Raw genomic sequence first — 25,006 nt, 5'->3', positions numbered from 1 at the left:
TCCAAAATGTTTGAAAGCTTCTTTTTTACTCTCACCTGCTTTTTATACGCTCTTCTAAATGCCAGTTAACATACAAGTGACTAGAAATGCATTATAAGTCTAATGAAGAGGTAAGCAGAAAAAATGGTTATTCCTCAGGGTAATTCTAATTTATTTGAATAATCATACAACATCTGATTTGAAGAGGATCCCCAAGACTGGCTCCAACCCCAGTGCCACCAAAGGAAGGACCAAAGGCACAGAAAGGGTCACTGACCTGTACCTACGTCACCAAGGGTGGCACTGGGCTGCAGCCCCCCTGCTGTGCCACCCGGCCACTGTGCCTCCCCCTGCTGCCTCAGCACGCCTTCCCCAAGCTGCGGTGTTACCACCTGCCAATCTGGTGAGGTCACCACTCAGAAAAGAGTGAGAGGACGGTCCTGTTCGAACCCAAAGAAGAGAGCACTGTATCGGCTTTACTGCAGGTTTCCTACGTGGGAACCTGTCATGCAGGTGCATCCACGTGACAGCCAGTTCCACTACGCGTCACATTTCAGTGAAGGCACTGAATAAACCCCGTCAGGCTCACGTTGTAAGTCCTTGTTATTAGGTCACCACAGAATGCACCAGAAAGGATTCTCCTGCCTGACAGGGGAAAGTAAACCAGCCACAACCTCTATTAAAAACAAACAACCACAACAGAGACTGACTCTTGCTACCTGGAGTTAACTCTGGTAGAGACAGAGTTTGCTTTTCAATATCTAAACAGCAAGCATCCTTGGACATGTAAATGCCAGCAAGGAAATTTTTCAAGTAGAAGTGAGAGCTAAAGGAGCCTTTTATCGTTTTAAGATAAGACTCAACATGAAACTTTATCTTTAAAACTGGACTTTTTCAGAATCTAATATGTCATTTGCTAACCATATAGGGAAGAATTTACAATTAAAGCTATGCTAGAAGCTAGGTTATTTTTATAAAGTCACGCTGGACATGCAGTAATCTTATCAACAGCACACTCAATTTTACTGCCACCTATCTGAAAAAAATTCCCCCCTGTATAGTTGAAACAAACTGATTCTCAACAGCATCATCAAAAGGCATTAAATGCTCAATTATGAAGCATAATAATGTTGTACTAGGCATAGTAAAAAGAAAATAACATAAACCCAATACCAGAGGGGTCAAATAAACCCTAAAACTTACTTCAGGAGAAAATTACAAGCGTATATATACATGTATATGTGTGTGTGGGGGGGGGGGTAGGTGGGTGGGTGTATACATACACAGAAAATAAGAGCACCTATAAACTGGAAATGACAGCAGTAGTTGAACACTAGTCGCATAATTCGATGTGTGACAACAGGGAAGGCCAAAGTACAGGGGGAGACACAGAACCACCACCAAAATTCTGAAAAATTTTAAACCACTCAATCTGGGCAAGGTGAATAAAAAGAGACTCCCAAGAGAGACAGGAAACCATTAACAGCAAAAAGAACTGAACAGACAAAAGCCCATTCACACAACAGCAATGCCCTCCCAACTCTGCTCCCAGTAAGCTGAGTGGCTTTCCGTCTCTGGATGCTTATTACATAAACAAAAATCTTCAACTGGATGACTTCTAAGAAGCCTCTGGGTTCTGAAATTCTCTGTGTCTGTGGTGCAAAACAGATTCTCACCACCTCAATACAGAGTGTCAGCGGGAATTAGGACCTTCCGGATTTCCTAAAGCCGTCTCCACACAGGCGAAGGAGAGACGGTGCGACAGGACCAGAGCACGCCCACCCAGCCGCACCCCATGCCGGTGGAGCCCACTTTGCTCGCGTCCGTGTGAAAGCAGCTTCTTACCACAGCGGGGCTCCTGAGGAGTCCCCTTCATAAACAACATGCAAGGGGCAGCATGAGTTAGTTTCTTCAGGCGCAGGTTGAGGTCTTCTTTAGGATGCTCATTACCGCTGGGTGGGAAGGAGCCGCTAGATGCGTGTCGCTGAACTTTTTTGGTCAACTCTGGGGCGTGTGCACCATCTAATCGGTCAATTTTCTGAGAATTCTGAAGTTAAAAAAGTCATTTAAAATACGTGTGGCACAAAGCTCCAAAATTATAACAAGTACGAATCCACAGCTCTGGCTGATTTTTAAAGAGGTCAACGCTACTTACTATTAGGTGAGTTTTTAAAACTCTGATTACCAATTGGCGGAATGCATCTCCATTTTAGAAATATGTAACTGTTTTCTTTCATCCCCTTTTTGGGAACATAGTAGGAAAACATCGCTACACCTCAAACCAGATCAGAGTCCAACCTTAAAGAGAAAAGATTTCCTCCACCCTCGTGGGGATTAATCTGTTACTAAGTACAAATGCAGTATTTGGAGGAACTGTGGGGACACTCAGGGGTGCCCTGAAGCACAGATTTGCACCTGCTTCCTAAGAGAGTCATTAATCAAACCAGGACCAGCCAGATGTTCCATTATGTCCAGGCACATGCCCTAAGCAACCAACTTCTACCCAACGGAGGGGACATTTTGGGTCTACAGCCAAGTATCTGGATTGTTCTCCAGAAGCTCCAATTCTGGCTGCTGGTCCTCTACATGGCCCATATCACTTCTGCAGGATGCCCCAGGCCAAGCTTTAGCATCAATGCAAACAAGGAGACCACAAGAAGACGGGGCAAAGCCAGGAACAACCGAGTGTCTAACGTTCACGGATCAGGGAAAGGGGTAAAGGAACCAAGATTCAGCCCCCTGGCCCACACAGATGCGGGATCTCTTGTGCCGTCCTTATCCTTACCTTGAAAAACAGAAAGGTGGGAACAGAAATAATTTCATATTTTTCAGATACTTCAGGAACGGCTTCAGCTTCCAACTTTAAAAACAAAAGAATATAAAGCTTGATTATGAAAAGGTCCTTTTTTACGACTTCAATATGTCTTCCAGATTCACATGCAGCGTCCCTTCAAGTAGGTGATGTTTCTAAAGAGTCTGGTACAAAAGTTTATGACACATTTACATTTAAATGAGACTCACTGGGCTGGTGTGTCATCCACTGAGTCCGCAGTGTCAAAACAGGTTCAGAGGTTTTTATTTTGTTGCACATTTCAAAAGATGCCTGGAGGCTGTGAATAAAATTTTTGGTGCACTAGTGACCTAGTAAATTTTCAATCATATGCAGCTACTACTATATTGAAATCCATAAATCACTGACCCCAGTTATGTCATGATTACAGTGCTTATTTTCTGCCCACAGCAATTCTTGCTGTTTGCTCTATTGACTAATTTCAAGAGGCAGTACATCATGACTGACAGTTGCAGCCTTCTGCAAATTATGAAGCAAAAAGGAGTATTTCTTCAATAAACTATTGATGTCTGATAAATTTTACTTTTAACCCCTGCAAGGCTGCCGGACACTAGGCAGAGATCTTGCTAGGTTATCTACTTCTGGGTCTATTCATACATTTAAATGCATTTTAAATAAGATGACTGCATTCTGCTTGATGATTTCCTTGAGGCCCCTCAACGAGACACGATGTGTTACCTGACATATGAAATTTTACACAACTCAATTTCTAAATAATTAGAACACAGTTCCTGTAAGCTATTTATGTGCAGAATTTTGTAAACCATACACTTTGAGAAAAACTAAGACATAATATTGTATCCTTCCCTCACAGGACTTTCAATTTAATATAAACTTTTTAAAACCAATAAAAATCTGAATTCACATTATACCTGTAGGAAATAAAATTTATTGATAAATTATACTGTTAAAAGAGTTAAAGATATATATCCTGTATTTTTCCAGGAAGAGAAGGTTTCCACTGGGCTTGAAACACTATTCTTATCTAGAGCCTTCCCCAATCCAGCATCCATCTATCCAAATGAACCTGGACGGTAAGTGGGAGGCACAGTCATTTGTCTTTGGTTTCTATCTTCTGTCTCACACATTCCCGGGTGCTCTTTTACTACTTTATCTTTATTTCTTTAAAACGCCCTTTAGACAAATATTTTTAATTACCTTCATCTTTCAAAATGTATTAACGTGAAAATTATATACGTTTCAAGTCAACATCAACTGTCCAATAAACTAAAAAAAAATGAACAGAGAGAAGACAAAGCATTTGGAGAGCATTATGTAGAACACGCTTTCTGAAAGTTCTGAAAACTTCTGTGCCATTCTCTTTCATACAATTGCACACTCAAAGCAAATAACAGCAGAGAAGGCGATGGCTAGGGCAGCTCGTTATTTTCTCTTGCAAATGATACCCCTGGAGTGCCCGGCACACACTGGCACTGGGTGAGGCTCAGTTACAATCCCTATCTTTGGTACAACTGGATTCTAACAGCAAAATAACACAAATTTTAAAAAGGGGCAGTACTAAGGGGCACCTGGGTGACTCCGTAGGTTGAGCGTCCGACTTCGGCTCAGGTCATGATCTCACAGTCTGTGAGTTCGAGCCCGCGTTGGGCTCTGCGAGCCGGGAGCCTGGCGACTGCTTCTGATTCCGTGTCTCCCTGTCTCTGCCCCTGACCCGCTCATGCTCTAGCTCTCTCAAAAATAAACGAACATTAAAAAAAAATTTTTTTAATAAAAGAAAGGGGGCAATACTCAGCAAAAACAAGATACTATGGTCTTAAACCAAACCAAAACAGGCAACATCGGGAATCATAAAAACACATTCCTCTGTGCTGCTTAAAGTTGACCTCTTCTCATATTCCTGCTGGTTTCCAAGGGTCTCCCTTAGTGACAATTCTTCTAGGAAGCAAATCATCCTCTTGAAATTCCTAAAGCCAGGAGGATCACCACAAGCACCTCTCCTCAAAATAGCTCCCAGCGAGATGATATCTTCTTGGTAAGACAAAGGCAGTGGTGACAAACAAATCCTCCCAGAGCAGGGGCCAGGACTGTCACTAAAGGCACAGCCATTCTCCCAGAACATCAAGGGTTATCTGAGGCCCTAAAACCTTTACAGCAGTAAAATTCTCTGGAAACATTTTTATTGGATGTAAAGCAACATGACAGTTCTATCAATGAAAATAGAAAATAAATAAATACTGAAAAGTGAGCTGCATTCAGAAAAGACCAACGGCAGTCAATAATAGCTATCTTTCATGGAAAACCTACTCAGTGCCATAAACCACGACAGGCTCTTTGCATTCAATTGCCTAAACTACTTAACGCCTGGAAAAGCTTATGGTACATTATCATCTCAACCTTACAGGGGGCTACGTAAAGATATAACTTGTCCCAAAACACACAGTCACTGGGTAGGAGAGCTGAGAAATAAACCCAAGACTGACTACAAAACCCATGCTTTTTTTTTCACTATACTATGGTAAACCTTTTCTACTCTATCGATCAAAAAGATTAAATTTCAAAGATAGGATTTATACATGACTTTAGCCCTCACCAAACACGAACGTTTCCAGAATGGAATTTCAGACAGAATGCCTTTGTTGGGAACCATCTACTTCCTGAACCATGACTCTCAAACTCAGACCCTTCCCGTGTGCAGTCGGGTGAGGAGAGGCAGGGAGCTGTTACCACAGCAAGGTTAACTGCAGAGGTAGGGAACTCCCTCTCTAGAGGGTCACCAAAGACCACTATGATGGTAATGGCTGACAGCCATGATTAATCTAAGCCAGACACTGTTCTAAGTGCAGTTTGTATACTGAGTCATTTAATATGCACGATAATAGATGCTGTCATTACACCTAACTAACAGAAGAAACTGGAATTTAAGGAGGTTAGGTAACTCAGCCAAGATTCCAACAATGGTGAGCAGTGGAGGAGGGCAGTGTGGCTCCAGAGCCAAGCTCCTCTCTACACCGCCAAGCTACCATTTCACCAAAGCCAATGGTTACTCTTTGTTCATCATGTTACTGACCTTTCAGTATCATTAGTACGACCGCACCCACCTTCTCATGAAACCCTTCACATGGCTTTCCATGTTTTGTTTTGTTTTTCCTATAACTCTCATGACTCAGTCTCTTTGGCTCCTTCCCTCACATCTGGCCAACCTCTCCACGGCTGGCACATCCCAGGACTTGGTTCTGAGTGCACTTCTCTTATTTACGCTCATCCTCCCTGAGCGGTCTCATCTAAGAAACACCAATATGGCGACAACGCCCAAGTTGTATCCAGGCCAGACCTCCCCGCTCAGCTCCAAGCTACACACTTGACATCTGCATGTGGATCTCTACCAGGCATTTCCCACCAAGCCTGTTCCTCCCCAGGGCATCTCTGTCTTCTTTCATCCAGCCAGTGATCCAATCAAAAGGAAGACAACTTTGATTACTCCATTTCCCTCACCCGACATCCAATCCGTTAACAGGTCTTCTGAGTTCCCCCTCCAAAATACAAGCCAAATCAGACCATGACGTCATTTCGATGCTCCCTTGCCACCAGTGTCCAAGGCATCTCTTACCTGGCCTGTGAAATAGCCTCCTAACGTGCGTACTTGCTTCCAGTCTGCATCCTTCCGCCACTTCAACTCACTCCCCACAGGACAGCCAGGTAAGCACTTAAAACCAGAAACTGATGTGCCACTTCCACTGCACCCAAAATAAAACCCAAACTCCACCAGTGCCCACAGGTCATGTGGCTGTTGCCTCCCCTTCCAGCCTCCTGCCGTACCCTCTCCCCCTTCACTGGCCCCACCGGTGGCACATATGCAGGCCAGGCCCTCCAGCAGTACTCACTTGCTAATCCACAGCCTAAAAGTTTGTCCTGGCTCTCCCAAGGACAGCTCCTTTTCATTTTCCAGCTCTCTTACTAGATGCAGCTCTCCAGCCAGACCGGAATAAAGCACCCATCAGCCCAGGTTCTCTTCTTCCACACCCGATTTCTTTCCTTTCAGAACTATTCTCTGAAATTACCTTGATAATGTTACCCGATTACCCTATTGTTGTGTACCCCCAGTGACTAGCATAGTAGTGGCCTGTAAGTGTTGGGTAAATAAATTTTGACACAATACTGAATAAATGGTGGTCACTATTGCTAAGCCAACAACGGGAGTGACCACTGGCCAGTGTGGCACTGATCCCCAAGGCTGAGGAGAGAACAATTAAAACCTGACATTCAGGAATATTTTGTTAAACATCAAAAAGAGGCTTCTTTCTAACTCTGTGACTTGTGATATTAAAGGAAAACCTTTCGAAGTAAAATTCCTTGTCCAAATAGATCTTTAATGTTTTTGATAGCTTTTTAAAAGACCTTTACGAAACTTAGCCCAGGAATAGCTAATGAACTGTTAATTGTTAATTTTTTTTTTTAATTACCAAGACAGCATAAATAAAAACTAGGATATTTTTAAGATTTAGCAATTCTACTGGAATTATCTGAGAGGCATTTTTAGAGTTCTCCAAAAATGGAATCCTACATACGTTCTCTAAGATGCCAAATAAACTGGTCAATATTCTCTGACGCTGAAAAACAGGAATTCAGCTAAGTGGTACCTAGTTACACAGCTGGCTGGTACCCTTCTGGAGATGACCCTACATTGTCTGTTTACAAATACTAACTGAACAGACATTTAGAATTGAACATTTCTATAACCACATAGAAATTATCTATACTGATTTTAGAGACCCTTAGAAACTGAACTGTGAGCTGTATTTTAAGACGCTTGTGCATTCAAGAATCAAATTATAACAATTCCTATTTTTTAAGAATCAAAAAATACAAATTTAAGTATCTAACTCCTATACCTTTGCCTTCATATCTGAAGTTACAATGGACATAAAATTCAAGTTCAGCAGGAACTATACAAATCAGATTACTACTAAATGAAATACAGTAGTACAAAACCTCACCAACCAGGTGGCCAATAAGCTTGACTTTGAGATTTTATGTACCAAAGTGCCTTATATGGTAAAACGAGTACCACGGCTTAATTGAATCAGAATACCAAGCTGGAAGAGGGGTGGGGGAGGCTGGCATAGGAGGTGGAAGCCAATTACACAAAGGAAAGCAATAAAAAAATGAAAACAAGGTAAGGTGCAGGTCTCTACTTCAAATATCCCACCACCTACTCAAGAAGCCAAACAAAACAGGAATTAAACGACAGAACAGACAAAAGTACAAGATATTCTCTAATCGTTGAACCATAGGCACAGACTAAGTTTGGAGATGGAAAAAAAAAAAAAAAGCCACAGGGGTACATGGGAGACTTCATATAAAATGGATTTGATTTGAATCATCATGTTGCACACCTTAAAAATATACAATTCTCATTTGAAGAAAAATAAATAAATTTAATGTAACAAATTGAATAAAATATCTCAATTAATAATTTAAATCACAATAAAATCAAACGTAAAATTAAAAAAAATGAACAGCCACTCCTACGAAAAGACGAATTTGACTCGGACCTCGAATAGAACTATTGGTACCCAACTACCCCATCACAAGGAGCCTTATGCTGTTCTCGCTCCTTCCCACCCCACTACCACACCCTAGACCTTGAAAGATTCTATCTACCAAACAAGGGAGTAAACAATAAACGTGTATTCCCGTTTTAAAGGCAAAGAGTTGGGGCACCTGGGTGGCTCAGTCGGTTGAGCGTCTGACTTCGGCTCGGGTCATGATCTCACAGTATGTGGGTTCGAGCCCCCTCCCCCCCGTCGGGCTCTGTGCTGACAGCTCGGAGCCTGGAGCCTGCTTCGGATTCTGTGTCTCCCTCTCTCTCTCTGCCCCTCCCCTGTTCATGCTCTGTCTCAAAAATAAATAAAAAACATTAAAAAAACAATAAATTAAAGAAACCAAATTAAAAAATGTAAAGGCAAAGAGCTAACAAACTGACTTTACACATTTTGAAAAGCAAGGACGTGTAACATTTTAATTAGCCATTTAATTTTACTCTGAACAAATGTTAAGTTTTCAGTAAGACTTTGGGCAATAAGAGCGACTCCTATGTCTTCTCGAAGGCCTTGGAGGTGTGCGAACCTCCTGTGGGGCCCAGAGCCTTGGGTCCGGGCTAGATGGGGCAGCCAATGCGCAACAGTGAGTCACCGCAAGGCATGGGCATAGACGTGGTGCCAAGGAGCGTGTGTGCACTTCATCACCAGCCCATCAGTACAGGGAGGAGGGTGTTCGTTCACGTGCAATAAACGTGAGAGTCCTGCCTTTCAACAACCTGTTCCAGTGAGCACAGACTAATTTCGACCAAAACGTACGCTAACTTTTCTCAGGTATCACTTTCCCATTGTCTACAAAACAAGAAACGGTTGGTGGTCACAAAACTCTACACTCAAAGTATTAAAGGGGCCCCTGGGTGGTTCAGTCAGTTAAGCGTCCAACTTTGACTCAGGTCACCATCTCACGGTTCATGGGTTCCAGCCCCGCGTCGGGCTCTGTGCTGACAGCCCGGAGCCTGGAGCCTGGACCCTGCTTCAGATTCTGCGTCTCCCTCCCTCTGCCCCTCCCCTGCTTATGCTCTGTGTGTCTCTCAAAATAAATAAACAAACAGTAAAAAAAAAAAAAAAAAAAAAATTAAGTATTAAAAACATTATGCTTGAGATCACCTACATGATGATTTTGGAAATCTAAGTTATAAAATGGACTGATCTCTATAATTCACAAGTCAAAAATGCCAGACTGTTGGCAGTCAAAAAACAAACAAAAAAAACTAAGAAATCAAATTAAAAGACACAGAGCAGAACATCAGTTCCCTTCCCTAGACTGTTCAAAAAGCTCTCAATAACAAAAGAAAGTTATTTTAAAATGAACTGCACCCTCTCTTACTGGGGAATGCCAACAGACCTCTCAAATATTTTACTTCTTATTTGCTCACCATTTAAATTACCTACCTTACAAAGTCCACTGCAGGTTATCCCTGCCATTTAAAGACCAACTACTCCACAGAGTGAATTTTCATAAAGTAATGACTCCTGGGAGAACTGCCCCACCTAGCGCCACCCCCTACCCCCGAGAGGCAGGTGCAGTAGGGTTCAGGCATCCCCAGCAGACCAGGACTTCAACGCCTGGCGAGACACTTAAGCACTCCAACAACTTAAAATCTCACTGCCAAGTGTGGTACCAATGTGAGAAGTAATTCTATAGTCTCTTTAAATAAACCATTCAGATGGCAGCTCAGAACAATGTGTTACCTAAACCTGTAACATTATACACATAAAAGCAGACTTGCAACAATTACCATCATCTTGATTAATCTTATGATTGAAATGTTTAATCATTCATTCCACTTGTAATCATTATCTTTTATCACTGACCAAACATGCAGGTTTAATGTCTCCTTCTATTATTTATACTGGACATTTTAGGGTTACATTCTAAGGTTACATTTACACATTTCATTGGAATTTTAAATAAGTCCTTAAATTTTAAAAAGCTAGCTATTACTTCTATATTTGCTCTATCTTCATTAAAAAAAGAGAGAGAAAACACTGAAAGGATTCATGCAAAATTAACACAGGCAGCCCCTTCTTTATAGGGCAGGACAGCAGGGGGCGGGGGGGAGGTGCAGGGGAGCTTCGAGTTGTACACCTTTCACGCTGTTGTGATTCTGAGACATCTAACTGCAACACCATTCAAAGCACATGTATCTGTACAGAAACTGCCTGAAAGTTTTATCTCCTGTTACACAGATGAATTAGCCTTCAGAATTCTGTTTTCAGTTGATACAAAAAGCGGAAAATAGAGATGTCACTTTTAACCCCACATGTGGGTATATTTGCTAAACATGTCCTCTGAACTCACAAATTCTGGTTTTATAAAATAAGGCTTTGGTCTTTCTTGTTTCTTTAAATCTGAAGGATTCAAGTTTCTGAAACCAGGGTTTCATTTCTAAGATTCTCGGCTTCTCTACTGTGGCTTTGTTGTTTCAACCAGTACTAAGTCCTGAATGACAGCATTCGATGTGCTAAACCAAGTAGCTAATCCACAGCCTCAACTATCACTTCCTAGTACGTGCCCACCCAAGACACAAACTAGGAACTAGAACATGCAAAGCTGGGTGAAAACAAGGCAAGCCAGAGAGACACCAGATTCCTTCCTTCTCTGCTTCCTAAACAGGTCAGCAAAGCTTTCGGTTTCTCCTATGGGTCTGCATTTACCTGACCCCAGATCCCAGATCACAGCTTCTTTCCGTTCCCCGGGTTCCCAGCCGCCTCACACACCCTTTCTCCAATCACTTGGCACATCACACACCTTGCTCTTCAATGAAGCAAGCTCTGTTAGTATTTTTACCGTACTAAAACCACAATGGCCCACACTGAATGATCTAGTCTGCTTCTGTTCACAAACATCTCCGCTGCCCATCCTGCAATCTACCAAGCATGTGTCAGGGAAAGTATGGTGATTGTTACACTACTCGGTACTTGAGAAATGCAAAACAATTTTAAGATTTTTAAGAATAATCTACTGCAAAAATAACAAATGCACCAACTATAAATGTAGAATCCCACACCCCTCCTCCCTTACGTTAGTAAACTGCAGTCTGCATCATAAGTCAGAATTAGGCTCACAAAAGATGCGACACTGGAGATACAATACCTTCACAAATGAAACTTGAGGGTGCTCTTTGGCCAACTCTGCCATCACATCGTTCATCTGAGCACACTGCGGAGCCCATGGCGCCCAAAAATGGACCACGAGGAGGGACCTAGAAATCAACAAAACGCAATGTTTTAAAGCTATAGTGTCTTTAAAATTAAGGAGATATGTATATATATTCAATTCTATTACCAAAAAACCTGTACAAGAACTGCCTGAATTGTTTTTGTACTGCTACAATTTTGTTGTATTGAACAAAGACTGAAATGGAAGGCTTGCAAGGTCTTGATAATCTTTCGGATGAACTTTCAAGTCAATGGTATCTCTTGAGTGAAGACTTACTTCATATGAAGTGGTTCTAAATATTCATCCATCTCAACTCACAGTCCTATAAATCAATTATGTTCTCAGATCCTTAGGAAAGGCGGAAACTAGATGTCTGCACGATGTCTCTGAAAAGGGACTGCACATAGATGGTCACTACAAATTCTAGGATTCACTTCCTAAGCACAGTACTGTGGAGGCAGAGGTATAGTTGTGACCACAGGAACAGGAATAAAATGTTGAAAATGAAGGCACGCAGGCAGAAAACAAGGGGAAAAAAAGAAACTACTTTTTACAACGACATCCTTTTTTTACATCATACTACAAAAGATTTTCTAAAAATTGATAGTATGAACAGACAGGACAGTGGATTAATAAATTGTTGACTAAGTTCTTAGGCATCTCAGTGTATATTTATCAACTATTTTCATACAAAATTGTCTTGGCAAAGATATCTTTTAAGTCTATCCTCATACTGAACTTAAACACCCTTCCACAGAATTCTAAGTTCAAATATAACCACCCCCAATCAGAAAAAATGTGAAAAAGCAGGAAAAAAACACAATTTTTAAAAAAATGTTACATAGAGAAAGGAAGTAAGGACAACTAACCTGTGGGTAAGCAAAGGAGTGGCAACCTGTAAAACCAGTGAAACAGTACGGCTGAGAGAAGAGTGAGCCTCCCATCCAGCGTCAGAGAACAGAACGAAAGGGATTTCAGAGGTAGGAGGGGCAGGATTTGGTTGGTGACCTTAGAAGCAAGGGCTAGAGCAACTCCAAGTTTCAGTGACTGATGGATGACCAGCAGTGGCAGCAGGCATGGGTCACATATACTAGCCGCTAACCTGAGAGGAGAGGAAACCTGGTGGGCTGCTGGTGATGGTCTCAAACTCAGGAAAGAAGTCTGTGCTTCATCTGCAGACAGACTTGGGAATCAAGAAACAGAGCTGGCACAAGCTCTCCAAAAACACAGAGGTCAGAGCCTCTGGACTCATCAACAGGAGTTGGGACAGACAAAGGAGAAGGAACCCGGCAGTAGACCAGAAAATGGAGCCTAAATGGAACATTCTGGGGCTCGGTTCTGTTGTGCCCCTCAAAGGTTAAAGGGCCTCACAGAAGTCAAGAGAAGGAAGAGGAAGGAATGACAACCATCTGATGCAGGTGGCAGGGCACCAGCAACGCTGGACGGCAGAAGCACAAGTCGGACTGCAGCATGCGGGGGACTGAACCTAAGAGGAGGAAGCAGGTTGCTAGAAATCTACACTTTAATAAGAGATCTGTCTGTAAACAGGGGGAGTCCCAGGCAGAGGCAAAGACAGGCTCGAGGGATTGGCTTTTTTTTTTTTTTTTTTTAGTTTATTTATTTACTACGAGAGAGAGAAAAAATGTGAGCGGGGGAGGGGCAGAGAGCGTGAAGAGAGAATCCCAAGCAGGCTCCACACTGTCAGCGCAGAGCCGGATGCAGGGCTCAAACCCACAAACTGTGAGATCATGACCTGAGCCTAAACTGGACGCTTAACTGACTGAGCCACCCAGGCGCCCCTATTTTTTTTAATACAAGAAAATCTTCACGTTTATCTTGTGAGGGGGTAGTCCAAGTGGAGAGGAAAAGGCTGAAGGCAAAAGAGCCTTCTAAGGATGCAAAGTCTCGGGGCAGCAGGGGAGGGGAACCTAAGAGCAGAGAAGAATTCATCTTGAGATAAGGGGCAGTCTGCTCCAGGTCAGGAGCGAAGCAATCCAGAATGGGTAAAGCTACGAATAAATGTTAGATGTTGGGGGAGGGGAGAGTAGAAGGAGAGTTGGGGAGATGCTGTTTTCCCAGGTAGGAAGCGTGTCATTTGCTGAAACAGAGGAAAATGGAGGTCTGAGTCCCAGACAGCACTGAGGCAGAAGGGAGAGCTGCCCGGGGGCACACAAGAGGAAAGCAGCGCGTTCTCAAGAAAGACCCGCCTAAGCCTGGAAGGGACATACTGTGGGTCCCTAATCAATAGGTTATCGCTTGTGTCCAGCAGAACTCAGAAGCTCCAACGTGTGGGTAGGTGGGCCTCAGGGCCTATGGCAGAGACTATGCTGTGTTTCACCAAGTGTGGTTTCCTTCTCCTCCTGGGCATACAGCCTGACTACACTTGCAGCTGTCTGGGGCCCCAGAACTGAGCTCTGGCCAGTGTGACGCAGGCCATAAGTGATCTGCCTGCCCCTCAAAAACCTCTGAATGAGCCTCTGCAGAGGATGCTGGGGAGGCTCCAAAGCCTAAGGGGACGGGGAGAAAGAAAAGAGGCCCACAAAAGGACCTGCACACGAATGTTCACAACAGCCTCAGACACGATAGCCAAAAACTGGAAATGACCCAAATGTCTACAAACTGGAGAAACTGTTGTCTATTCATGTAATAAAATAGTCCTCAGCAGTAAGAAGGAACTAATGACAGATCCATGCAACAACATGCATCTCGAAAACATGCTGGGCAAAACAACCCAGACCTAAAAAACCAGCAGCTGTAGACTCCATTTACATAAAGTACCAAGAACAGGCAGAACTAATCTACACTGACAGAAAGTGGATCAGCGGTGGGGATTACTGGAAAGGAGCTAAAGAACATTCTGGGGCTCGATACTGTTGTGAATGGTGATTGCTTGTGTATGTACAACTATAAAAATTCATCGTACCTAACTATTAAGATCTGTGCATTTTACATGGTGTGTATGTTAATACCTCATTTTAAAAAAACCGGGATACCATTTTCTACTAAATTGAAAAGGACTTTTTAAATAATATTCCACGACCAAAAAGATGGAGAGAGCCAAGCATTTCCATATCCTGCTGGTAAAAATTAAACTGCAACCTTTCAGAAATTTCCTACACACAATCAAGTATCTATCCTAAGGAGGTAATTAAAGAGACAAAGATTTATGTATATGAATACTTTTCCATTATCTTATAGAAAATAACTAGAAAAACCAATTCTTCAACAATACTATAGTTTTTTTAATGGTCATACAATAAAATACTATCAAGACATTAAGAATCATTTTTTAAGGAATTTTAACGACATGGAAAATTGCTCACAATATGATTGTATTTTTAAAAATTAAGGGGCGCCTGGGTGCTCAGTTGGTTAAGCGTCCAACTTCGGCTCAGGTCACGAACTCACGGTTCATGAGTTCAAGTCCCCTGTCAGGCTCTGTGCTGACAGCTGAGAGCCTGGAACCCGCTTCGGATTCTGTGTCTCCCTCTCTCTCTGCCCCTCCCCCACCCGTGCTGTGTCTGTCTGTCTGTCTCTCTTCCCCCCCCCCAAATAAACGTTAAAAAATAACTTAATTAAAATGTTACCAAACGTTATAATAGTATGAACTGATCTATGCAAAAATAAATAAATAATACACCTGAAACTAATATACTGTGTCAATTATACTCTAAGAATTAAAAAAACGAAAAAAGTACACCTACACAACTTAAATTCCATTATCACTGACATGGCTTTGAAGAGTAATTTAGGTCTTAATCATGGAATCTTAACTTCCCAATTATAAAATAGCAATAACTAAGACCCTGGAATGTTGGGAAGATCAAACAAAAATATGAAGACGTTTTGAAAACACAGAAGTATGACAGGATCAATAGTTATTTTACATCACCCACAATATTCTCATATTTAGATGCTTAGCTTTCTAATTAAGTACACCGGGTCTGGTAGCATGAGGATATAAACCTGAAACAAACATTACGCCACGGCCGCCCCCTCTTAGGTTATAGGTAAGAGTACTCTGTCTGTAATCCAGTGTGCATGGTGTGCCGTTTGAGGACCAGGTTCAAATCCCAACTAACGTGACTTTGGACAACGTAACAGACCTTGGTTCTTCATCAGCAGGATAAATGGTGCTCGATAAATAGCAGTTTCTCTCTCGTTAGGTGTTCTGCTCCTGCAGTTCCTCATCTGCAGATAACACCAGCTACCCCTTATTAAATACCACCTATACTCGACTCGTAAGTATTTTACACACGGGCAAAATCTCAATTACTCTGCAGATGGGTGTTAACATTCCGCCCAGCACAGACCAGCTGAGGTGTCAGCGATCTACAAACACCCGACATGACGCAAGCAAAAAGTTCAATTCACGTAAAATTTTAAAATTGAGAAGTGATGTTTACAAAGCAGATTTTTAAATGACTACGATGCCAAGTACTATTTAATTTTTTTTTTAAGTAGCTTCACGCCCAGCGCGGAGCCCAATGCGGGCCCAAACCCACAGCCCCGAGATCAAGACCTGAGAGGAGATCAAGCGTCTGAGGCCCAACTGAGCCACCCAGGCGCCCCTACTTAATAATGTAAATGCTTCCATTTTCACCGAAACCGGCAGATTTATTCCTTTCCTGGATGCCATGCATCATTGCCCAGGTGCCTGTCTAATCGCTATGGAAAAGGTGTCTTGTCTCCTGGATCACTTTAAGTACGGGCCAGCGGCAAGAATACGTGGTACGGTCTGGACTGTGTTATTTTAAGGATTTTTATGAATGAAAAATGAAACCTAAAAACCAAATTGTGCAACACACAGAGCAAAACAGTCTTTCAGGTGATAGTAAGTTCAAACACGTCCGGAGGGCAGGCCCGCGCAGGCCCTGGTCCTTTCAGGAAGAGTCCACCTTGGCTGTCCTCGGTAATCTGAACGCAAGCGCTGGATGAGTCAGAACCCACCGTTCATCAATGAGTACTGGTCATTTCTCTCCTTCCTCCCCACCCCAAACAATTTTCCAAGCAAGCCTCAAAAGTCAAAAGAGCTGTTCTGGCCAATACCTTGGACCCCGCCACGTCCCCAGCCCATGACCAGCCACGAGTTCAGGCAGGAATTCTCACCCTGCTCCATTTCCAACACAGGCACCTAACTCCCCCGTCTCACTTGCTCTCCCAAGCAGGGCACTACCTGCCCCTAAATCAAATCTGCGGGGGGGGGGGGGGGGGGGGGGGGTCAATCCCACGGAATTGGGTCCACAGGCACTTACTGCCTGGGAACGCCATGCAAGTACTCTGTTCCATACTGAAAATACTCCGGGCTGACGATCCCGCGCGCCAGGCGAGGTCGCGGGGTACACGCACCGCCTCCTTCACCCACCACAACCCTAGGGAGCCGCTACTCTAAGAATCCATCTCACCGTCGAGGAAACTGAGGCCCGGTAATGAAGCCTGCCCCAGGGTCACAAGGCTAGGTACTGGCGGGGCTGGGGACTGGCTCCCCGGCCATCCGGCCCTGGAGCCCCCACCGTACCCGGCGGCAGTAGAGCGGTACGAAGCTCAGAGAACCCCAGGCCCCGGAGGGCTCACGGTGGGAGGCGGCAGGAGCCCCGCGGGGCGGCCCCGGAAGCCCTGGCTCGTACGCGCCCACCCAGTTCGGTGTCCCCTAATCCCGCGCAGCCCCGCGGGTCCCCTTCTGGAGCCGTCCCCAGGGCCAGGAGCGCGTGTGCCAAACCAGCACAGACCCCGGCTCGGCCAGCTCCCCAAACAGGAAATCCCCGTCTGCGGCTGCAGGTGAGCTGGAACACGCGAGGACTACCCGAGTATCCACACCTCTCGACCGCTCGGCTCCAGGGAGGCAGAGTCACCTAACCCGCTAGGCCCTCCTCAACCGCCCGCTGCTGGCAACGCGGCCGCGGGGTCTCCGCGCCCCGCCCCCGGCCCCGGGGCCGACTCGCCGCGCCGCCGCGCCCCGCGGCCGCCAGGCCGGGCGTCCGGGCCGAGCCGGGGATCGGGCCCGGAGACCAGGATCGGGATCCGGGGGCCGCCGGCCGCCGCCCGGGAGGCCGCCCCCCGCGTGCGTCCCCTCAGCCCCGCCGCCCGCCGCCCCGCTTACTTGGCTGTGAGGCGCAGCAGCTCCTCAAACTGCCGGGTTGAACCGACCTCCACCACGGCCGCCGCCGCCTCGGCCGCCCCCGCCGCCATGCTGCAGCCGCCAGACAAGAGCAATCGAGCGCGGGCTGCCGGCGGGGGCGGGGCCTCCGGGCGACTGCGCGCGGAAGCCCCGCCCCCGGGCCGCCCCGGGCCTGCGCTTAGGGCGAGCACGGAACCCGGGGCGGAGCTTCCGGGGGAGCGCCTGCTCGCCTGACCCGCGTGCTCCAGGCATCGCGGACGCCGGCCTCGCTGGGCACCCGCTCCCGGAGGCTCCGCACCTTCCAGACAGTTCTACCGCAGCCGGGAGGAGGGTGTGTGCGCGACTGCAGGTGAAGTCAGGTCTGGACGTCCCACAGGATAGCATTTTAATCTAAAATGAAATTAACTAAAAGGTGTGGATGGAATGGGATAGATGTTACTGAAAATGGAAAGTTACATTATTTAAAATGAAATGAGAGCCATGAGGAACTGTTTTGTATCCTGACTGTAGTTACATATGCAAACCTAAACATAAAATTGCATAGGACAAAATACACACACAAATGAATTCCAGTGAAACTGGGGAATCTGAAGAAAAGGGGCGGATTGTGTGATCATGGACATCCCGGTTGTGGTTTTGTACTATGGTTTTTTGCAAGATGTCCTCTTTGGGGGAGAAGGTACACAGGATCTCTCTGTATTATTTCTTAGAACTGCACGTGGCACAAAATTATTTTACAATGAAAAAAAGGTTTTTAAATAAAACCTAGAGATTACTATGCAAAAATGCAATAGAAGGAGGGGAACCCCATGTTGCAAAACAGGGTGTATACTCCCATGGCCATTTTTAAAAAGTTTTTTTATGTTTATTTTTGAGAGAGAGAGAGAGAGAGAGAGAGAGAGAGAACTCCAAGCAGGCTCCATGCTGTCAACGCAGAGCTGGACGCAGGGCTCGAACCCACGAACCATAAGCTCATGACCTGAGCCAAAATCCAGAATCCAACACTTATCTGACTGAGCCACCCAGGTACCCCACTCTGATGGCCATGTTAAACAGGAATATAAGAAATTAAATGACATAACTACCTATAGCTGAACACAGCATAGAAAAAGTTCTTCAGAAGGATGTGCCCCAAAGTGTTAGGAGAGCTTGCCCCCGCAAAAGAGCAGAGTGAAAGGGAAGACCTTCATTTTTTACATTATGTACTTCTTAGTGTCATTTGCATTTTTTCAAAGAACATGGACTGTCTTTGTAATTTTAAAAATAATGAAATTGTAATGCACAAGGGAAATGTGCAATAGTGATTCTTTTTAAAAACAGTAGTAATCACCCCTTCTGAATGTGGCTGTTTTAAAAATCCTGATTTCCCCTTCAAATGGAATTTGCTGATAGTAGCACACACCAGCTATAGAACATGCTCTCTACTTACAAAAAAAAAAAAAGGAAAACTCACAGATTATATTACCACTTGTCACTCATGCTCTTTCTGCCGCTATCACCATCGACATAGTGAGTGATAGGCATTAGACACAGGCATAATGGTTAGCAGCTGACCTCTGAGCTTTAAAATGCTCTGACTTTGGGGGTGCCTGGGTGGCTCAGTTGGTTGAGTGTCCAACTCTTGATTTTGACTCAGGTCATGATCCCAGGGTCATGGGATTGAGCCCAGAGTTGGACTCCGTGCTGAGCGTGGAGCCTGCTTGGGATTCTCTCTCTCCCCTGCTGGCTCTCTCTCTCTCTCTCTCTCTCTCTCTCTCTCTCTCAAATAAAAAAATAAAATGCTCTGACTTTGGCAACAAAAGACCACTCCCCTCAGCCCTGAGCCCAAGCCACATGTGGGAGGCTGTTGCATCTGAGTTACAGGTACATAAGCATATATACACGTATAAAGTGCTTGTCAGCCTTCCGAAGCCCTCACAAAAGAGTCTGTATTTATCACTCAATGCTCCTCCAGCTGCTGAGGTGAAAACTTCACCACCTACCTACACTTCATAGCTAAGGAAACACCCAGACCCTCGGCAGGGAAGGACCAACACCAAGATCACACTAGGCCTTCTCTTTACACCTCCTGCCCGTCTCATGTACCCCACTGCACCCCATCCCTCCCATGTGAGTACGCTGTCGTCTCTAAGCTTGTTGCACCCAAAGGGAAAAGCTCATTATCCTAGTAAACTGGTTTGGCCGGTTACAGAATACTCTGGACTTGGCTTTCCCTCCGGCCCGTTAGTGTTGAAGAGCTTAAAAACACAGGAAAGCAATATACTGGGGCTGTTTTCAGCCTATGTACCGATGTGTTCATCCCAGGCACTGACCTTCTGCTGACCCCATACAGAAGCATCATTTAGCCATGTTCTATTCCCTCCCGGCGCCCCCTTAGGGAAGCCAGTGACATTTCACCTTAAGTGTCCCCTGAGCAGGGCCCTCTCCCCGGCTCCCAGACCCTGCTCAGTCAGGAACCAGGCGCAGCTCAGCTCTCCTGGGACAGCGGCCCAGCCCTGAAAAGGACAGGACACTTAGGTTTCTCCACGGGTGCTGTGCTGCGTCTCAGGGACCCACAGCACAGGGATCTGGAGGCCGGGACCCCGCGTTGTGAAGTCTTGGCCTGGGAGAACCAAAGCTCCAGACAGAGCCGCGGGAGGCCTTCCTGGCAGCAAAGCAGCCCCCCCACCCTGCATCTGTGAATGGACCCCATTTTAAAGAGGGTTGAGTGTGAGAGAGAGACTGAGGGGTCATTATTTTTCCAGGTAACGACAGCTAACATTAACTGCTCCTAAATAGGCAAGGAAATATTTTCGCCCTGCATTTTTAATGACACATCATTCCTTCCTGGGGCCAAGTGTCACTTACTCCCTGCCAGGGCACAGTGCTGAGGAGCTAGGCAGACACAAATAAGTCATGGCGGACAGGAATACCTGGTCACTCTAGGTGAGGACTTGGAATTAAGTCCCCACCTGGAGGGGGTTTCTGTAAACCTCACCCCAAGGATCTGAGAGACACAGGAGTCCTGGGGGGGGGGGGGGGAGGGCGGGGAGAGAACGAACCAGCGTTTTTAATGGGCAAGGCATGGCATTAAAAAGTGTTGTTATGGGGCGCCTGGGTGGCGCAGTCGGTTAAGCGTCCGACTTCAGCCAGGTCACGATCTCACGGTCCGTGAGTTCGAGCCCCGCGTCGGGCTCTGTGCTGACAGCTCACAGCCTGGAGCCTGCTTCAGATTCTGTGTCTCCCTCCCTCTCTGCCCCTCCCCCTGCTCATGCTCTGTCTCTCTCTGTCTCTCAAAAATAAATAAATGTTAAAAAAGACAGGGGCGCCTGGGTGGCGCAGTCGGTTAAGCGTCCGACTTCAGCCAGGTCACGATCTCGCGGTCCGTGAGTTCGAGCCCCGCGTCAGGCTCTGGGCTGATGGCTCGGAGCCTGGAGCCTGTTTCCGATTCTGTGTCTCCCTCTCTCTCTGCCCCTCCCCCGTTCATGCTCTGTCTCTCTCTGTCCCAAAAATAAATAAAAAACTTTAAAAAAAAAAAAAAAAAAAAAAAGTGTTGTTATTCAAGTAAAATGGCCAATGTTTCCTTTCTTTTAAGAGAGACTCTTAAATTCCAATTACTCCGCCCCCGAAGACCAGTTGAGAATAACCCCAACTGGAGGGAATTAATTTCCTTAGGAATTTCACTGTTACAAGATTAATGGAGCCCCCCTGCAGAGAAACAGTAAAACTGTAAGTACAGTAGATTTGCACCTGAAGGATACATATTTTAATTTCTGTTCTCAAGCTGCGATAACATCTTCCGGAACTCTATAAAAAGCATAAATGAGCACCCGCATGTCTGCTGAGAACTTGCCAACACGGAGCTTCCCGGGAAGAGTCTGCACCTGGCTGGGGACGCCCAGGAGCCTTCAGCTGCAGGGTTCATGCTCTGTCCACACGTGCTGGTGGCCAAGGATCATGATCAGGGCACAGTGAGACCACCCCAGGACGCAGGGCTGGGAAGGGCCCAAACAACACACCTGGAAGGGAGCCCTGACTAGTCGGAGTTGGAGGTGACCAAGATCCAGAGTAGAATCCTTGGACCAGATTCTGCTAAATGGACCCTAGTCCCCCTGCCCCAGCCCTGCCCACTCACCTTGGCATCCTGGCACCACCCTCCTGAGAGACCGCAAGGCCGGATGCAAAAGGTAGAGGGTCTGCATCCTGCCCTCCGGAGCCCTCTGGGGACCTTCACCCCACCGTCCATCAGCTTTGGTGGCCCCAAGAATGGGCCCTGGGGCGGGTGTCTCACAAACCACGTTGAAATATACCAGCAGTTGGGATGCCCCAGATGTCCCCGATAGCCAGGGATTATCCCAATGGAGAAGTGGAAACAGGCTGTCGACCCTTAGGAGCCCAGACCTTGATCTCCGACCGGTCGGCCAATTTTCTGTGTTCCTTTCCCTCCTAGAAACTGCTTTTATTGGAAGAACTCTATGTATATGCTGGCTATAAAAGTTGTTTATGCTGTCATAGCTAGATTTTTATTGGTTGTATTTTTGCTGCACTTGCTTGAAAAATAATTATTTTCAAAGAAAAGAAGAATTACATATCCAGTAAACTAAATAAGACTCATGTTTATTAGGGACCTCTGACAGCTCCTCAAACGTGAAAAAAGATTTCAAAGCAGTGAATGGACAATTTATGTGCAAGTTTATTTGTAAAACAGATTTCAAGACATACTTCATCTTGGCTGTGCCAGTAAAAATACATTCCATTTCTTTTCAGAAATGTGTGTTATCTGATGGTTCCACGGCAATCCAGTTTCTCCTAAGATACGACTATGCAGGTAAGCATGTACCCAATAACCTAATCTAGAATTGGGATGAAGCTTTTGGGGTTGCTACCCACGAAAAAAATATGAACGTACCTCATAAGGTGCCCTGCAGAAGAAATGTATTTATAAGAAATGTAGTCCACGAATCTTAATCCAATTTATTGCGATCTCCAAAAACACTTTAGCCAGATAATTTTTAAATTAATTTTTAATTCCCTACAATGTATCACCGTCGTGAGAGGTGACAGCCCGTTTTCCATCCCTGGCATAAATTCTAATCTCTCTTCCACCGAGGACCAGACGGGATGGCCGGAACCGGCTGCAGAACCAGTCTCCGGGCGGTAGGTGGCATTAGCCACCTCCTCAGGCTGGGGAAGGAGCATCCTTTGTTGAATGGTTTCTTTATTCCACCTAGAGAGGCCAGAATTCAGATTGGCCTCAAATACTGATTCTGAGTCTGTAGAGGCTCTGCTGATCCACCAAATGGGTTCTTTTTTCCCCAACCTGCCAACTTCTAGTACCTTCTCCTGCCCTTCTCAGCACTTGACATCCTGTGACATTACCAAGTCTGAACTGTGCTGTGAAGGCATGTCAGTACGGGGCTGGGGGAAGGGTGGTGGTGAGGACAACTCCGCACGTTGTCACTACACGCACACTCGCACATGCGTGTTTGTTTACCTGAAGGTCCAGGTCCCGGGGTGTGATCATTGCAGATACAGGACACTTGGTTGGCCACGAGTGTTTGTTATCGCTGTGTGTGTTTCTATGCAGCTGCTCGTTGTCTTGCGTCAACCTTTCACAGGGAGACCGTATTGCGTGCACGCCCATGCGTGACTCTGTCTTCTCTAAGTCCTTTTGGTGCTAATTCTCTGCTCCTGGTTATAATTCCTGCATCGGTTTTGAGGAACTAAGGACACAGATGAACTTGACTTGGTGTCACAAACAAGATCCCTTGTCAATCAGAAGTCATTCTTAAGAGAGCTGAGAAGTTTTAGGGGCGCCCCGGTGGCTCTGTCGGTTGAGCGTCCGGCTTCAGCTCAGGTCACAACCTCACAGTTCACGAGTTTGAGCCCCGCGTCGGGCTCTGTGCTGACAGCTCAGAGCCTGGAGCCTGCCTCAGATTCTGCGTCTTCCTCTCTCTCTGTCCCTCCCCAATTTGTGCTCGCTCTCTCTCTCTCTCTCTCTCAAAATAAACATTAAAAAAAATCTTTAAGAGAGCTGAGAAGTTTTAACCAGGGAAGCACCTTCAGGCTGTGTGGCCCCAACAGCTCACGTCTCAACAGGGACCCTTACAGACCCTGGCTCTCCATCCATGTTGTCTCATTTGAATGCATGGGCCTTTGTCCCGCTGACCTTGGCGCCCTCTCACAGTCTGCTCTGGCATGGAGAGGTCGCCACACGGAGTGGACACCTGGGGTGTCCAATAGGCACTGTGAGTGAAGCTGGCCCTTCCTGTCTGTGGAAGGGATTCAGGGCACAGAGGTCTGGGAAACACTGCAAACACACACATTCCTTAGAGACACAGCTCAGCGACCCACCACTAACAGCCAATCATTGGTTCTTGGTGCACAGCAGAGGCCATCCCAACCCGGGAAGCTGACTGGTTCGACTTTGGTTAAATCAATGACCACAGTGGTCTTACACTTGCCTAAATTCCTCGAAAGTCCGCCACACCCACAACAGCTTCCTGCACAGGGGCAGGACTAAGGTAGGCCAGGATTTTTATTTTAATCCTCTGGAATCTGTCTTCTTGAACCTTTTCCAGAGTTGCTGTGTGAACGTTGGCCCAGCGCCACGGCGCCCCCGTTGGAGTCCAGTGGGCAGGATAGGGCAAAATGCATGACGTTCAAGGCACCTCTACTCAGCCAGCTCGGGAGCCTCTGTGCCCGTTCCCAGTAGCTGCCCTCCAGGAAGTTCAGGGGCAATGTCAGGGATTTGGCAAAATACTAACTCTTGGTGCTGGGAACAAATTTGGATTTGCTTCAAATCCAGAAAGGATTCTCAGTTCAGATGGTCTCCAAACTGGCTCACTCATTTTGGGTTTTCACGGTTGGGGCGATTTTCCTGTAAAATAGCTGCTGCCTTCAAATTCCTTGCTCTGGGGGCACCTGGGTGGCTCAGTGGGTTAAGCATCCAACTTCAGCTCAGGTCATGCACGATCTTGCGGTTGGTGGGTTTGAGTCCTGAGTTGGGCTTTGTGCTGACAGCTCAGAGCCTGGAATCTGCTTCAGATTCTGTGTGTCTGTCTCTGCCCCTCTTTCACTTGCATTGTCTCTCTCTCTCTCTCTCTCTCTCTCTCTCTTTCTCTCTCTCTCTCTTTCTCTCAAAAATAAACATTAAGGAAAAAAATTCCTTCCTCCAGAACCAAACAAACAAAAAAGAAAGGAAAAAAAAGAGCAAACCACTGATTTTTTTTTTTAAGTTTATTTATTTATTTTGACAGAGAAGAAGAGAGCATGGGGAGAGGCAGAAAGAGAGAATCCTAAGCAGACTCCACACTGTCAGCACAGAGCCCAACGTGGGGCTCGAAATCATGAACCAT

General features: G+C 45.8%; 1 protein-coding gene and 1 long non-coding RNA gene across 3 annotated transcripts in view; one reads left to right on the top strand and one right to left on the bottom strand.

Moving 5' to 3' along the window:
• Positions 1 to 17,800, bottom strand: part of GLRX3 (glutaredoxin 3) — a 31,815-nt gene extending 14,015 nt beyond the window's left edge. For both annotated transcript variants that reach the window (XR_009252761.1, XM_058698154.1), the window contains exons 1-4: positions 17,652 to 17,800; positions 11,486 to 11,594; positions 2,765 to 2,839; positions 1,825 to 2,026 (exon numbers count right to left, since the gene is read on the bottom strand). Coding sequence is in view for 1 of the 2 variants with exons in the window: in XM_058698154.1 (XP_058554137.1) it covers positions 1,825 to 2,026; positions 2,765 to 2,839; positions 11,486 to 11,594; positions 17,652 to 17,740 (475 nt within the window). In the remaining variant the exon portion in view is untranslated. The remainder of the gene's footprint in view (positions 1 to 1,824; positions 2,027 to 2,764; positions 2,840 to 11,485; positions 11,595 to 17,651) is intronic.
• A 29-nt stretch (positions 17,801 to 17,829) lies between these two features.
• LOC131493583 (uncharacterized) lies at positions 17,830 to 24,773 on the top strand. The gene is made up of 3 exons (XR_009252762.1): positions 17,830 to 18,081; positions 21,433 to 21,619; positions 22,416 to 24,773. It is a non-coding gene; the product is annotated as an uncharacterized LOC131493583 (long non-coding RNA).
• Positions 24,774 to 25,006: the final 233 nt, after the last annotated feature.

The sequence above is a fragment of the Neofelis nebulosa genome, chromosome 13, assembly GCF_028018385.1.
Source record: "Neofelis nebulosa isolate mNeoNeb1 chromosome 13, mNeoNeb1.pri, whole genome shotgun sequence".
Lineage (NCBI taxonomy): Eukaryota > Metazoa > Chordata > Mammalia > Carnivora > Felidae > Neofelis > Neofelis nebulosa.
The sequence above is the reverse complement of the archived record's forward strand: the minus strand, read 5'-3'. Positions and strand labels throughout refer to the sequence as shown.